Source organism: Amphimedon queenslandica, unplaced genomic scaffold (assembly GCF_000090795.2).
Source record: "Amphimedon queenslandica unplaced genomic scaffold, v1.1 AMPQUscaffold_13436, whole genome shotgun sequence".
In the NCBI taxonomy this organism is placed as follows: domain Eukaryota; kingdom Metazoa; phylum Porifera; class Demospongiae; order Haplosclerida; family Niphatidae; genus Amphimedon; species Amphimedon queenslandica.
Window position 1 is genome coordinate 124,065 of NW_003546328.1, and position 15,120 is coordinate 139,184.

Consider the following 15,120-nt stretch of genomic DNA (forward strand, 5'->3'; position numbering starts at 1 on the left):
AATAATTCTGTTTTCTATTGTATAGATAATTTTACTATGTTCATGTTATGGCTCTTTTAAAACCATAAAATGTATTTTTTGTCATTATAATCCCTTTTTTGAAAACAAGCTAGAGTAAGATACAAGATCTTTATAATCATATGAAAGAGCTTTCATTTGCATATGGAATGATACTAGTTAGAGTTAGAATCCATGAAGCATGAGTTTGTTACAACAGAAAAAGGGCGAAAAATGAAAAAATTTTGTTGTACCTATAACTTGTTGCAAAATAGCGTTGTAGAAGTAAAAACCTTGCTGCAGGTAGTCCTAAACTTTCTATATGGAACGGTAGGTATATCATAAGTAAGCGTCCTCTTGGATTTCCATAAATATCCTTCGAAGTCCTTGCAGCACAGCCTCACTAATGGAGGAGATGGGAAATCAACCAGGTATTGGGCCGGTAACCAATAGCAACATCAACCAGCCTACGCCCCCGTTTCCAATCCCTTTCATTTACTCTAATATCTATGGCTGAGGGGCGTGGTAATGACCACGTGACGTCATGCTTTTTGGAGAGCTTTTTATGGACTAGAGTGGTTGCTCTTCTCTTGGCTAAGAATACTAGGAATATGGCAGAGGGAGGTAGAAAAGAAGAAGAAATAAATCCTTTGTTTGGGGAAAGATGTTTGGATGACCCAGAGGAAGTGTTTCAGCACAATTCATGGTTTGTGAGCCTCCCCACTCTCTAGTTTATTTATACTTCATTCACAGGGATCATATAGAATGGGACAAGGATCAATTGAGACAAGCTGAAGAAACCATTAAAGTGAACTCTTCACAGAAACTTAGTGACGAAGAGCAAAGTGAGCCTATTCTTCAAAGAAATAATTTTTGGAGTTGCTAAAAAAATTGAGCCAAAGACTTTTGCAGGGACTGCGGCTAAATTTTGCCAAAAATAGCTATGAGAGAATTTTAAACTTTTATATTTTTTCCTGATACACATAAATGTTCTTATGTTGTGTGGAAAGTTTGAACTGATTCTGACCAAAGTTGAATTTTTTGCAAATTTTTAAAGCTGCTCCAAAATATTTTGCCAAAAATGGCTAGGAGAGAATTTTCAATTTTTATAATTTTTTCTGATACACATAAATGTCCTTATGTTGTGTAGAAAGTTTAACCTGATTCCAATCAAAATTCAATTTTTTGTAAATTTTTAAAGTTGTTCCAAAACCAAGCCAAAGATCCTATACTGTAGTAAGTAGTACAGTGATTTTGGCCCAATTTTGCCAAAAATGACTAGGAGAGAATTTTCAATTTTTATAATTTTTTCTGATATACATACATGTTCTTTTGTTGTGTAGAAAGTTTGAACTGATTGCGACCAGAATTGGATTTTTTTACAAATTTTCAACTTTGCTCCAAAATCAGGCCAAAGACCCTGTACTTTTTTAAGTTTGGGAATTCAGTAATTCTTTTTTAGGAGTCTTAAAGTCAAATGTTAGTCAGAAATGGGATGATTTTTACGAACGACACCAAACAAAGTTTTTCAAGGATCGTCAGTGGCTGTTCAGGTTGTTCCCTGAGCTACTAGGGAAGGACACGCCTCAGTCACTCCTTGAGGTTGGATGTGGAGTGGGTAACACTGTTTTCCCTTTATTACAGACAAAGAGGTATATCTTAAGGAGACAATTGTTAGCGGGTGTTTAATTTAGCAAATTTTAGCGGTTTTTAAAAAATCGCTAACTTTAATTTCTGATTAAATCCTTAAAATGCTAAATTAAATACCAGCCAAATGATAGTATCATGAAAATTGCTAAAATAAGTACATGCTAATAATTGTCTCCTTAAGGTAATTATGCATGTGTGTAGCTGGAAACTTTCAATAGACTTTCTTTTGCTGACTTTGTTGAGCTAAAATCTAGATTTCTCGGCTGATTTGTGAAAGTTTAATCTTGAAAGTTGCTAGCTACACTTATGATTATTGTAGCATTATTGTACTATCTATTAATGGCATTATTGTCCTTTTTACAGTAATCTTTTCATTCACTGTTGTGATTTCTCTTCGACAGCAATAGAATTAGTGAAAGTGAGTCGAGACAAAGGATTTTAGAGTATAAAATTTTGTCTGTCATTCTTTCTTGTTTAGGCTAATCCACTTTATGATACACAAAATTGTTCGGCATTTGTTCACGACATCGCAAGTGATGACCCACTCCCCCTTCCTCCTAACAGCATTGATTTAATATCACTGATATTTGTCATGTCAGCAATTCCCTCTGAAAGGTATCTGAAATATATTAGAGAGTAATAAGTAATTACTATAAAAATATAATTTAGATTCAAAGTAGCATTATCTAAGCTAGTGAGTGTATTAAAACCAGGCGGAAAGGTATTGTTCAGAGACTATGGGCGATTGGATCTTGCCCAGTTAAGGTTTAAAAAAGGTTAGTGGGCGTAATCTTAGCTACCCATTATAATTATGCTGTTTTAATAGGGAAGTGTATTGGTGATGATCATTATGTCCGTGATGATGGCACACTAAGTTATTTCTTCACAGAAGGCACGTAATGCAGCATTTGTAAATTAAAGATTTAGTTTTCTTATGAATTCAATAGAAGAGATGGCAGAATTAATGGAAGGAAGTGGATTAACAAAAGAATTATTACATACAGATAAGAGACTGATAGTTAACAGAGGAAAACAACTTAAAATGAATCGCATATGGATAATAGCTAAATACTGTAAACTAAAATGACAACAGCAAAATCATTTTTTGAATATTTATAAATGATTGAGTTTAAATTGAGTGGAATTGGTACTTAAACGATCCAACGAGAAATGAGAGCTTGGCGGCACAGTAGCCACTTCCTCTTTACTTGTACTCCTGTAAAACAATGGAGTTGAGCTTGTAGATTTTTGTCCAAAAAGAGGTGTGCTTGTCTTTGAAGGTGGTACATAATACCTGTCTGGCGTTGCACTTGTTGCTGCTACCGGTTTTTTAGGTGACATATACTTCATCATATCTACAGAGAAGCTACCAGAATACTTGAGGCAAGTAGTTGAGTATTTCTGCTTATGCAAGAGGCACTTGCTAACAAAGCTTTCTAATGGTTTAGCAAGGCTCCCAGTTAGACCACTACCACTAGTAGTAGTAGTAGTAGTGGTAGTAGTAGAAACTGGTGCCACTGACACAGAGTAAGGCTCTTTTAGCTTTGGCTTATTCACAGTAGTCTCAGAAGAAAGGAGGGGAGCAGGAGTGTCATGAAAATCAGTAAAGCCATGCAGCACTTCTGGTGGATAAGATTTAGGAAGAGTCCTGGATTTAGCTACAGTAACTGATGGATTAGATACAGGCATAACTGAAGGACTAGCTGCTAACAGTGGAGATACCAACTGGTTAGGTACATGCTTCTTTAAAGGAGTAGGTGCATGTACTTCTGAGGATGCAGGCCTTGAGATCATTCTTCTCTTCCCCCCTCTCTTCCAATTCTTATTGTTAACGCTATTAGGAGTGTTACTAGTAGTAACCTGTAGCTTTTCTGGTTCATTTCTCTGGAGTTTGTTTAAGAGAGGCTCTGGGGACTGGAGGCCAGGCTGGGTGCTACCAGGTGCTACAGCTCTTAATGTAGGAGCAGAATAATCAGTCACATTGATTACTTTATCCCAATATTTTTTACTCCCATCTTCATACACGGTCATCTTATGAAAACCTTTGTCACAACTTACAGGATGATTTGAGAGTCTAACTTCAAGCTGAGGAGATATCGTCTCTTCATATCTCACACTACGTACCTGAGGCTTGTAATCAAACTGTCCTCCCTTGTCATGTAACCGATTACCCTGTGATTCCTGATTCTGGTATTTTACAGGAGCACTTGGACTAGTACTGCTAACATTGCTTGATGGTGGTGGCAGATAGCTCAGAGGACGTCTCTTATTACGCTTTTTTCCATGAGACTGGCCGTACACTGGGGATGGTCTGTAATAATGAGAAGGCGGGGCCATAGTTTCATTCTTTCCCTTTCCTTTCTTCAGATAATCCAAAGTGGCAGAAACATTGCTCGTTTTGAGTCCTCCTTGCACTGGCTGGCTCTTCTTAGCAACAAGAGTATCTTCGGCATCATCATCTAATTTTATTACTTTCCTAGTAGTAGCTGATCCTATAATAAGGAACAGAGTATACTAGTAACAATTATTATTAATGATTACCTATATTGTTGACAGAGTTGCTTCTGACAAGTCTCTTTCTTTTTGCATCTCCATTAGAGGGGAGAGGAAGAGCAACTATACAAAGAATGCATGGAATAGACAATAATATTAACACATGTTACATGTTAATTGCTTCAATACTAACACTACAATAACAATTACACTTGATGTAAATTAAAATTTAAAATTACTCGAATTACTCTTCTTTGTCAGCTTGATCATTCTCTTTCCATTAGGTGGACTGGGAGGAGTTGGAGAAGGTGATATTTTTAATACTGATGGCGATGTTGTTAAATGTCTATCATCCTCTAAAAGATAATCGTCCCTAAGAGAAATGATTGACGTGAGATGATAGTAATGGTAATAGATAATGCATTCATATGTATCTTAGGCATAAGTAACAACTAAACCACACCTACAAAACTCCACCCAAAATGGCAAATTAACTTTTAAAGTTGAACTTACGCTTCAGATAATTGAATACTTAAAGCTTCATCGTCCTCGTCCAACAATCGGTCATCCTGGTGTGCAAGGGAGAGGATAAATTCGAAAAGAAAGGGTGACTTACCTGTGAAGTGAGAGAGACGACATCGATTATTTCCAATTCCATTTCTTTAGCGCAGTCGCACGTGTTTCCCTCCGTATATTTGGCCGTGAGTTCGTATACTCTAAGAATACTGGAAATGCGTGGTCTATGCCTCAGGGTCTTTCTTCTCGTTTTCTTATTTTCCTGTACAAGCGGAGGAGCTAAGAAAGTTGTGGAAGATGACTTTGATGAGTTTGAGTTTGAATTTGAGTCAAATGAGGATGAAGAAGAAGTAGAAAAAGGTAATGGCCATTCACATATTGACACTCCCATGCCCCACCTACCACTTGTACATAATTTATGGCAACCCATGATAGCTTTTTCTAAAAATGTCCCTTTAAACCAAAATCCTCAACTTGGGTGAACAGAATACTAGCATTTTGTCTTGAATTTGAACAATTTTTGGAGGGCATATTGCCCTTCTTTGCTTTCAAAGTAAAACATGTACATTATGTTGGCAAGGGTAAACACACTTTAGTGCTCTTGATAATCATTTAGGTATGGGTCTGCTTGTTGATTAGACCGAGAATGAGTTATTATGTAATTAGTGTTGTTGTTGTTATTGTTTTTATTGTTGTTAGTACCACCAAAAGATGCAGACGATTTTGATGCTGAACAAGATGAAAGTGAAGATGATGATGATGAAGTGAGTTATCATTATAATGGACTACTGTCATTAGTAACGGTATTCCATATAAGGAAGCAAGGGATGATTCCGATTCATCTGACACTGACGACGAATTCGACACTGAAGAGTTTGAAGTTAGAGTCTTCAATTATTTTACTATTATAGAATCAATATAAATATATTTATGGTAGACTCCATCTGAAGGAGAAGACACTTTAAAGTCAGGAAAAGAAGCATCTGATTTGAAGATTGAAGAGGTATATTGCACATGTACATGTACACAATTGTACATTTGTTTTGTATTCCATTGTAATTGTGTAGAGTGCTGTGACAATCAAGCCATTCTTTGAAGCCTATCTTGTGGAGATATGCATATGCTTGGGAATAGCACTGTACATTTCAAACTATTTACTAGGAAGGACTAAAAATACCAACATTGCTGAAGGATGGTGGGTTGCTGCCTGAATTATTTGTAATGTTACCTTGTGATTCTCTTTCTCTTTGTTCCTCCCTCCCCAGGATGGTTCACAATCTACCTATACTCCACAGTCAGTTTGTGCTTGTTGGTAAGTTATGTTCTTCATAGCATGAGTTTTTTGAATTTCTTAAACTTTATTGTGTTTTTGACTGGGCCCGAAATTTTAGATAATTTTGAAACATTCATAAATTGTAAAATTAAGTTCTCTGCAGAAGTTTTTATGCCATACAGTGTACGTCACTGCTTTCTCCTCTTCTTTCTTTAGGTGATGATGGAGAGGGAGAGGAGCCCACTCAGAATCACGTTGTAAGGAGGTCAGAGAACAGTTTTACTGTTTGGGCATCTGGGCGCATCAACTGTGATGGTTTGCTAGTTCATTTAGAAGTGAGTCATCAAATTGTTATTATTATAATATTATTATAATTATTGTTGCTGTTGTTAATAATTAGTTAATGAAGCGTCACGACCTTATACATGTTATCCTTGGGTTGTTTCGTCCAGTTCCTGACACAATAGTAATAAAAAACCTACCGGAGCTACTCCTCTAATCATTCTCTCTCTTTCCATATTATAGTCATTTATATTTCAGTGTGCTGATGGAGACATGGACAGTGTCATAACAGCAATATGTCCCAGGAAAACTGCCACTAAAATGAGCAAAGAATACGAAGACCTTGTGAGCTGTAATAATGTTGGTAGCATTGATTGCTTTCTCTTCTAGAGTAAGTATTGTTCTGGAATAAGGTCAGGAGAGAAGCATAATCTCCCGAGCTCTCTCTCTGTCATTTCTGAAACGTTTGATTCGGCTATATCAGTCCTCTCGGGAGGTGTGGCCAAGTTTCTTAGTAATCATGCAGACATGCTCTTATCCCTCCATGTTACTGATCAATACACTGGATTGAAAGAAGAAGGGTGAGTCCTTAATGATATCAGTCACATGACTCTCATGTGATCACAGGGAAGAGTCTGAGACTGTGACTATAAAGAAAGGAGAGAAAAGGATCCATCTGACGTTCAAGTGTATGTCTCCAATATCCCCTTCATTTTAATATTATTTATTATACTCTCAGTGCCTTCGGATCTTGACCAAACCACTGAGCTGCTGGATTTTGCTCTGAAACTTCTTGATCACGTCAAGCACATAAGACTCAGTAGAGAGGTGTGTAAGGCCATGTCCAAACTCCTTCCACTAGTAGGCTTATCTTCTCATTTCTTGTTTAGGCAAAGGACAAAGCAACAAAGAATAGACAGCTGGTGGTTCAAGAGCAAGAGAAACTTCAGCATCAGCAAAGACAAGAGGTAGAGAAGGAGGTGGTGGTATTTCATTGCATTTCAAATAAAATTAGGCGCAATTGTAGTAGATCACACACCTGCCGGTATTACTTTTTGTGAACTACTTGCTTTCCTTTATTATGCAGGCTGCACAGCAACGTAAAGAAGAAAAGAAGAAAGCAGAGAAGGAGAAGATGTTAGAAGAAACTGATGCAGACAAAGTCAGGAAATGGGAGGTGAGTCAATCAGTGAATGGATGGATGGAATTTAAATTATTATTGTTAGGAGAAAGAGTACAAGAAACAAATGAAGAAGAGCCAGACAAAAATGAAGCAAATGAAAGTCAGAATGGGATGACTTCCAGGAAATACTTTATTGTTTGACCAATTGCAATTATTTTGTGTGTCAATATTACATAATTTATTAGCCATAATGGCCAGTAAAATTGACATGATAATATTATATTAATTATAATGGGCTGTACATGTTATTTTTAAGAGGCGCGGCTATTAATAAAAATTGTCGGCGCATGTGGTGCTTCAGAGGCTTTGCTGTTGTCTCTTCAGTTCGTTCAGTGTTTTGTCTAAAATCATTGTCAGCGGCGAGGCCTGCTCCTCCATCTATTGTCCATAGAAGCAGAATATTCTATAGTCATTGTGTTGCTAGGGAAGGAGGAATGGCTGCAGCTGATCCAGAGAAAGAGGCTCTCCTCTTACCATTACGTAAATCAGTACAAGAACAGGTAATTGGAATGAATAGGGCCATCAACAATAGTGTATTATTATGTGCGACTGTAACTGACAAAAGGTACCATTTGGTGGTCAATTTAAAATGTGTCAACTTGCAAGTGTTTTTTTTTGATAAAGTAATATTTGTAAAAATCAACAAGAACTTTTTGCACCCTTTCCAAAAAGATTAGTTCAATTAGACATGTGCAAGATGGCATTTTTTCTCTGTAATGATGAGTTTAATTACTGACGAAATGGTACCTTTTGTCAGTTCCAGTCGCCATACTTTATCACAAATTTTTCGATATGTGACCATAATTGACAAAAGGTACCTTATGGCGGATAGGAAAATTGGTCTTTATAGCCTTAAAAATCCTATTTCCTGAGCTCCATTCATCATAAAATTGCTCCAGAGGATGCAAAAAGTTACTATGTAACTTTTAGAAACAATTGTTGACTAACAGAGCACTCACAGGTTGATATTTTTCATCATAATGATGAATTTTAAAATCCGCCATAAGGTACCTTTTGTCAATTATGGTCACATATTCAGAATTCTTTTTAAATTACGCATTAAAAATCCCCAGTTGCATGCACAAAACTGACGAAAGCTCATACCGTAGGGCGACTTTTTTCGAGGGCTGTAAGTTTCTCGGATTTTGCGATTTTCTCCAAGATTCGTGAAAATTACTTCTGCAAAAATGAAATTAATACAGTACCAGATGGCAGACAGCATAAATTTGCGAAAATTAAATCCACAAAATTAAAATCCATGAAACCTATAGCCCTCGAAAAAAAGATGCCCTACGGTATATAAGTATGTGATGTGTGTTGATAGGGTGAGGTAGTGAGGTCAATGAAAGAGGCTGGAAAGCCACAACTGGAAGTACAGGAAGCATTACAAGAATTGAAGAAGAGGAAGAAACTGCTAGAAACCAAAGTAAGTAGAGACTTGTCTAATCTAGACTATTGTATAGTGGGTATTTTAGTCAGGGAAATGTATTGAGTCGATGTCTTTTTTGTTTGGAAAATATTCATTCCACAACGAATGAGAATGAAATTAAACTCCAAGAGAATATACCTGCTATATATACATTATTTAGGAAGGAAGATGTGATTTTGATTTGTTATTCTACAATAGGAAAAGGAGTTATATCCACTAGAGGAGGATTTTCATTTTGTATTTTAGTTGGTCGTTCGAAATCCTACTTGTCCTTGTTTCTGTTACTTTTTTATAAATTCGCTCTAGAATCCTACTCCATCTTGTTTTTTTTTTAAATTTTTAGTCCATGATTTTTTCCAAAAATGGCTCCAAAATCACCCCTAATTTTTATTACATTTTCTGATGCATATTAATGTACTTATGCTACGTAGCAAGTTTGAGTCAATTCCAACTTCAATTTTTTGAGTTATGACCATTTAAGAAAACTTCAAATTTTGGAAAACTACCCTGTACTATAGCCCATGATTTTTTTCAAAAAATGGCTCCAAAATCACCCCCAATTTTTATTACATTTTCTGATACATATTGATGTACTTATGCTACGTAGCAAGTTTGAGCCAATTCCAACTTCAATTTTTCGAGTTATGACCATTTTTTTTTAAATCCAAATTTTGGAAAAATACCCTGTACTATAGCCCATGGTTTTTTCCAAAAAATGGCTCCAAAATCACCACCAATTTTTATTACGTTTTCTGATACATACTGATGTACTTATGCTGTGTAGCAAGTTTGAGCTGATTCCGACTTCTATTTTTTGAGTTATGACAATTTAAAAAAACTCCAAATTTTGGAAAAATACCCTGTACTATAGCCCATGGTTTTTTTCCAAAAAATGGCTCCAAAATCACCACCAATTTTTATTACGTTTTCTGATACATACTGATGTACTTATGCTGTGTAGCAAGTTTGAGCTGATTCTGACTTCAATTTTTTGAGTTATGACAATTTAAAAAAACTCCAAATTTTGGAAAAATACCCTGTACTATAGCCCATGGTTTTTTTCCAAAAAATGGCTCCAAAATCACCACCAATTTTTATTACGTTTTCTGATACATACTGATGTACTTATGCTGTGTAGCAAGTTTAAGCTGATTCTGACTTCAATTTTTCGAGTTATGACCATTTTAAAAACCTCCCAATTTTTGAAAATTACCCTGTACTAAAAATTAAAAAAAAAACAAGATGAAGTAGCCAGTAGGATTCCAAACAACCAACAAAAATACGAAATGAAAATCCTACTCTCATGACGCAAATTCTACTCTAAATTGTACTTTTAATGTTATTATGTAAGAAATTACAGATCACCTTCCAATGTAGAGTAGAATTTGCATCACGAGAATACGATTTTCATTTCGTATTTTCGTTGGTCGTTTGGAATCCTACTTCATCTTGTTCCTTTAAATTTTTAGTACAGGGTATTTTATGCTATGTAGAAAGGAAGATGTGATTTTGATTTGTTATTCTACAATAGGAAAAGGAGTTATATCCACCAGAGGAAACTCTCAATCGTTCTGACCTTGAAGACCTTGTAAAGAGGCGGTTTATATACGGGCCTTCCTTCTCCATATATGGAGGATATACCGGCCTCTATGACTTTGGGCCAATGGGTTGTGCCATGAAGGCCAACTTCCTCTCGGCCTGGAGGCAACACTTTGTCCTAGAAGAAGGAATGCTGGAAATAGACTCGACTATTCTAACACCAGAGCCAGTTCTAAGAGCTTCCGGACACGTTGAAAGGTTCTCTGATTTCATGGTAAAGGATCTTAAGACCGGGGACTGCTACCGTGCCGACCATTTGCTGACTCAGCATCTTGAGAAACTGGCAGCCGATCCTAAAGTGACACCCGAAAAGAAGGCGGAGTATGAGGGCGTGGTCAGACAGGCTGATAACTATGGGCAGTCTGAATTAGGAGAGCTGTTTGTAAAGTATGATATCAGGGCTCCTCTCACTGGTAATGAAGTATCGGCTCCTCTTGAGTTCAATCTCATGTTTTCAACCACCATTGGACCTGGGAATGGAATATCAGGGTATGAGAATAGAATATTATTACTTTTACTATTACTTTAAAATATGCCACAATTTGACAAATACCTGTACTATAGACTATGCTTTTTTCTAAAAATTGGCTTTAAATCACCCCAATTTTATTATTAATTACTTTTACACATTGATGCCTCTAATTGTAATTTATTTTCTTGCATTTTTATAGTTTTCTTAGGCCAGAGACAGCTCAAGGCATTTTTGTCAACTTCAAGCGTCTCTTGGAATTCAATTCTGGCCGTCTTCCATTTGCCGGCGCTCAAATCGGCAAAGCATTTCGTAATGAGATCTCCCCTCGCTCCGGCCTACTGAGAGTGAGAGAGTTTGAAATGGCAGAGATAGAGCACTTTGTCGATCCAAACAAGAAGAACGATTGCAAGAAGTTCTCTACGGTTTCCGACCTCAAGGTCCTCCTCTACTCAGCCTCTGATCAAATGGATGGTAGGTCTCCCCGTGAAGTCCCTTTAGGTGAGGCAGTGTCTAGTGGCCTCATTGCTAACGAAACCCTCGGGTACTTCATCGGCAGAATACACCTTTTCTTACTCAAAATGGGCGTGGCTAAAGACAAATTGAGATTCCGACAACATTTAAGCAATGAGATGGCTCATTATGCCTGTGACTGCTGGGACGCCGAATGCAAAACAACTTATGTGAGTACATAATAATTATTTCAGAGTACATGCATGTACAATGTATTTTATTATCTTTAGGGTTGGGTTGAGTGCGTGGGGTGTGCTGATCGTTCATGCTATGATCTGACGAGACACTCACAAACGACAAAGACCGAACTGACAGCAAAAGTGGATCTTCCTGAACCAGTAAGTACCACTAATAGAGAAAGCTAAGAGAGAGAGAGAGAGAGAGAGGGAAAGCACTGCAAAAGCCAATTATTCTAATCTTATATAGCAAGAGTTGATAACATACCGTAGATCGGGAAATTTTTGTGTTAAAAATAATTGGTGTGAAATTTTTTCAAGGTGTTTTATTTTCGTTGGTTGACCCATCCACGAAATTTTTTTAACACGAAAAATTTTGGATGCGTTATAAACGGAACACGTGGCTACTAACTCTTGACAATGGTGGACTGCTATTCGATGGAAGTTGCTCGTGACAGCACTGAAACTGACAAGGAGCCTCTTGGGTGAGAGCTTCAGGCCTTCATTGGGCTTTAAGAAGAGCCTCGTGCCAGCACTACTGCACGTTAGAATAGATTAATTTCGGTAATCTAATTATTCACTGTAGAAAATATTTCATGTGTCAAAATTTCGTGGGTCACTTCAACCACGAAAATATTCTAACAACGAAAATTTCCCGATCTACGGTAGGCGGTTGCAGGCCTGAGCATTAGGGGGCGATGCCCAGCTGCAAGTTATTAACAACAAGGATGGGTCACTTATAACTAATGCACTCACGTGATCTGTTTCCAATCCCGGTCTGTGTATTAAATCTATGATATTTGAGTAAAGCTTAAAATATGAGCATAATAATGAGCATAATTTGATTCATTTCAAAGCATAATAGGATGGAATTTGGAGCAGTGCCTAAAAGCATAATGGGCAAAAATTGAAGCATAATTTGCCAAGCCCTAGCCTAGGTTGACTTTTTGACCAATGATTATAGTCATGATTCTGGTGTGGGCATCTTTTGTAAACTGTGGTGAATCAACAGGCTTTTCTTAGTTAAGAAACCATCTCAATAAAGCATTTTCTGTATCATATCAACTCAATTCTCAATTATGGATGGAAAGTTGGAAACCACACCCACTAATTATTGACGCCCAGGTCATAGGTATTAGAGTAAATGAAAGGGATTGGAAACTTCCGTTCGCGGCAGGAAATGCTAGTTACCCATTCCATGATAATTTCCCTATTTATAGTAATTTTTTCAATTTTACAATAGGATTTATTAAGAAAATTATCAAACAAATAGTACAACTTCATAATGGTTTTTCTCAAATTGTGTTTATGTCACATACATTAAAGTATGTGCGTGCCCTCAAGTGTACATCAAGCTTTGCTTTCATATCACATTTAAATGTGCCAATCATTGAACTGTAAAGAAAAAGGTACAAAATGAAGGTCTTTGCAAAAACTTTGAATTGATTATAAATCAGTCACCAAATCTGTCATTGGAGTCATTTATGTTGCGTGCCCTCCATAATAATGTATAGAATAGTTGGTAATAGTTAATTCTGGTATTACTTCTTTTGTATTCTAAAAAAAGGATACAAAACCACAATATTGAAGGTACCGTATTTCCTCTAAAAATTCGTCACATCAAGTTTTGTATTTGTAATTTTTAAAAACAAATTTTTAGAGGGAGAGTAGCTATGAAGCTCAAAAATAAATTATTTTTTCGAATTTGGAGGGATCTATTAATACACGAAACCAGCTGTATACTAACCTGGCTATTCAGAGTATCCTTCTTTCATACTGAACTTAGGTAAGTGATGAAATTAGAACCACGTGGATCAATAATATTAAAAACGAATTTTTAGAATGAATTATGGTAGAAATTTTGAAATAATTATTTATTTTCAAATTTAGAGCATCGAATATTTAGAGGAATTACGGTATCAGGTCATTAAATCAAGCTTTACCCATAGTTATCAATATTATTTTATTTCAAAAATTAGACAGACTGTAAGGGAGGTATCTGTAATGCCTTTAATTATCATTGCAGAGGACGAACACAAGTCACTTTAGAGTTATGAGTGGAAATAGGACACCGAACAGTAAAGGAAAAGGCCCAGGAAGCGTAACTTGCCTATATTGCTAGGCAACCTAATATAATAATCTTAATGAATAATCCGCCCACACAACAGAAGTTTCGAATCCCTTTCATTTACTCTAATATCTATGCCCAGGTCAAACAAAATTCCTGTAACCGCCCATTGTTTCAGGAGTGCAGGGGTAAAGCTCCACTTCTACATTATTGTAAACTATTTTAAATGGCAGTAGACTTGCAGAATACTAGAAGATTATAAAACATTAAGAGGCTCAGCCCCCTAACCATGCTGAAGATTGTTGTTAAGCTTCCTTGCTGCTAGAGAAATCTTTGGACAGCATTGCTGACAGGCACCATTATATTATTTTTATTGACCACACCCACTTTTAATTAAGATTAGGCTGTTATTTTTTCTAGATGACCCTGCTGCCCATACAGACAGACAGACTCACTTCATTACTAAGGACCTTGCCCAATTAAATTTACACAAACCTTTTTGTTTTTAAATGAAGAAAATCTATTGTGTATGATAGCCATTAATTGCCATATTTGACGATGCCTAATTTGTCTAATGTCTACTATGTATACAAAGGTGGGCTGTAGCCTGTGGGGAATGACAGTGGGCATGGCCTCCAAATTTTTTGCATATATAAGCTACTACTTGTTATGCTTCCTCCCACTTCTGATCTCTTTTCACGCCTCTTTGCCATGTGGCATGCTTTTTGCTTATTTTTTTAAATTAAATTCGTAATGGTAGCAAAATTAATTTAAAGTTATCAGAGTCTCCTCGTCATCATTACCATCACTTCACTATCTTGTGATAGTCTTTATGCCCATTCCAGGAATTCATAGTCCTCTCCCATGCGGTGAACGTTCTGGCGTCTCCCTCTAACCCAGCCCCACAGGGCCCTCAGAATAAAGTATGAACAGTGCCACACGGCCCTCAAAATAAAGTATGAACAGTGCCACACGGCCCTCAAAATAAAGTATGAACAGTGCCACGTACACGGCCCTCAGAATAAAGTATGAACAATGCCACACGACCCTCAGAATAAAGTATGAACAGTGCCACATGGCCCTCAGAATAAAGTATGAACAGTGCCACAGGGCCCTCAGAATAAAGTATGAACAGTGCCACACGGCCCTCAGAATAAAGTATGAACAGTGCCACATGGCCCTCAGAATAAAGTATGAACAGTGCCACAGGGCCCTCAGAATAAAGTATGAACAGTGCCACAGGGCCCTCAGAATAAAGTATGAACAGCCCCACAGGGCCCTCAGAATAAAGTATGAACAGCCCCACAGGGCCCTCAGAATAACGAAAAANAATTTAACAATCTGGCACAGGGCACTCTGAATGAAAAAGAAGCAACAAATTGAGTTTATTTATCAAGCAACCTTACCAGAGTTGTTTGAATCTCTGTGAAAAATTCCATTTTGTTTGCTGCTTTAGCTTTTACACCAATTTA

General features: G+C 36.9%; 4 protein-coding genes and 1 long non-coding RNA gene across 6 annotated transcripts in view; 3 read left to right on the forward strand and 2 right to left on the reverse strand.

Annotated features, from left to right (window-relative positions):
- Window positions 1-512: 512 nt before the first annotated feature.
- On the forward strand, window positions 513-2,781 carry LOC100638386 (methyltransferase-like protein 2B). Its single transcript, XM_003386066.3, has 8 exons — window positions 513-703; window positions 751-842; window positions 1,460-1,649; window positions 2,011-2,065; window positions 2,126-2,262; window positions 2,317-2,423; window positions 2,474-2,539; window positions 2,595-2,781. The coding sequence occupies exons 1-8, from the start codon at window positions 609-611 to the stop codon at window positions 2,732-2,734; spliced, it is 882 nt and encodes a 293-aa protein (XP_003386114.1). The 5' UTR covers window positions 513-608; the 3' UTR covers window positions 2,735-2,781.
- LOC100638512 (uncharacterized) lies at window positions 2,559-4,849 on the reverse strand. Its single transcript, XM_003386067.2, has 5 exons — window positions 4,757-4,849; window positions 4,654-4,709; window positions 4,380-4,513; window positions 4,189-4,263; window positions 2,559-4,139 (listed from the first exon to the last, which is right to left on the reverse strand). Exons 1-5 carry the CDS (start codon window positions 4,796-4,798, stop codon window positions 2,761-2,763), a joined length of 1,686 nt encoding a protein of 561 aa, XP_003386115.1. The 5' UTR covers window positions 4,799-4,849; the 3' UTR covers window positions 2,559-2,760.
- On the forward strand, window positions 4,814-7,626 carry LOC100638640 (coiled-coil domain-containing protein 47-like). 2 transcript variants are annotated; one of them, XM_003386068.3, is made up of 15 exons: window positions 4,814-5,016; window positions 5,356-5,420; window positions 5,474-5,536; window positions 5,594-5,659; window positions 5,724-5,851; window positions 5,922-5,968; window positions 6,146-6,264; window positions 6,330-6,395; window positions 6,455-6,556; window positions 6,602-6,792; window positions 6,839-6,900; window positions 6,951-7,039; window positions 7,102-7,179; window positions 7,299-7,388; window positions 7,438-7,626. In XM_003386068.3, exons 1-15 carry the CDS (start codon window positions 4,872-4,874, stop codon window positions 7,507-7,509), a joined length of 1,383 nt encoding a protein of 460 aa, XP_003386116.1. In that variant the 5' UTR covers window positions 4,814-4,871; the 3' UTR covers window positions 7,510-7,626. The 2 variants fall into 2 exon arrangements, with proteins under 2 accessions (XP_003386116.1, XP_019851221.1); XM_019995662.1 differs by lacking the exon at window positions 5,356-5,420 and having other exon boundaries at window positions 4,814-5,006.
- A 46-nt stretch (window positions 7,627-7,672) lies between these two features.
- The window catches only part of LOC100635899 (glycine--tRNA ligase-like), a 13,446-nt gene continuing 5,998 nt past the window's right edge, over window positions 7,673-15,120 (forward strand). Inside the window, exons 1-5 of the mRNA XM_003386048.3 lie at window positions 7,673-7,894; window positions 8,719-8,820; window positions 10,355-10,911; window positions 11,094-11,574; window positions 11,635-11,742. Of these exons, the coding sequence (XP_003386096.2) occupies window positions 7,682-7,894; window positions 8,719-8,820; window positions 10,355-10,911; window positions 11,094-11,574; window positions 11,635-11,742 (1,461 nt within the window). The 5' untranslated portion in view covers window positions 7,673-7,681. The remainder of the gene's footprint in view (window positions 7,895-8,718; window positions 8,821-10,354; window positions 10,912-11,093; window positions 11,575-11,634; window positions 11,743-15,120) is intronic.
- LOC109581509 (uncharacterized) overlaps window positions 12,937-15,120 on the reverse strand; it is a 2,943-nt gene continuing 759 nt past the window's right edge. The window contains exon 2 of the long non-coding RNA XR_002184660.1: window positions 12,937-13,137. This is a non-coding gene — a long non-coding RNA (uncharacterized LOC109581509). The remainder of the gene's footprint in view (window positions 13,138-15,120) is intronic.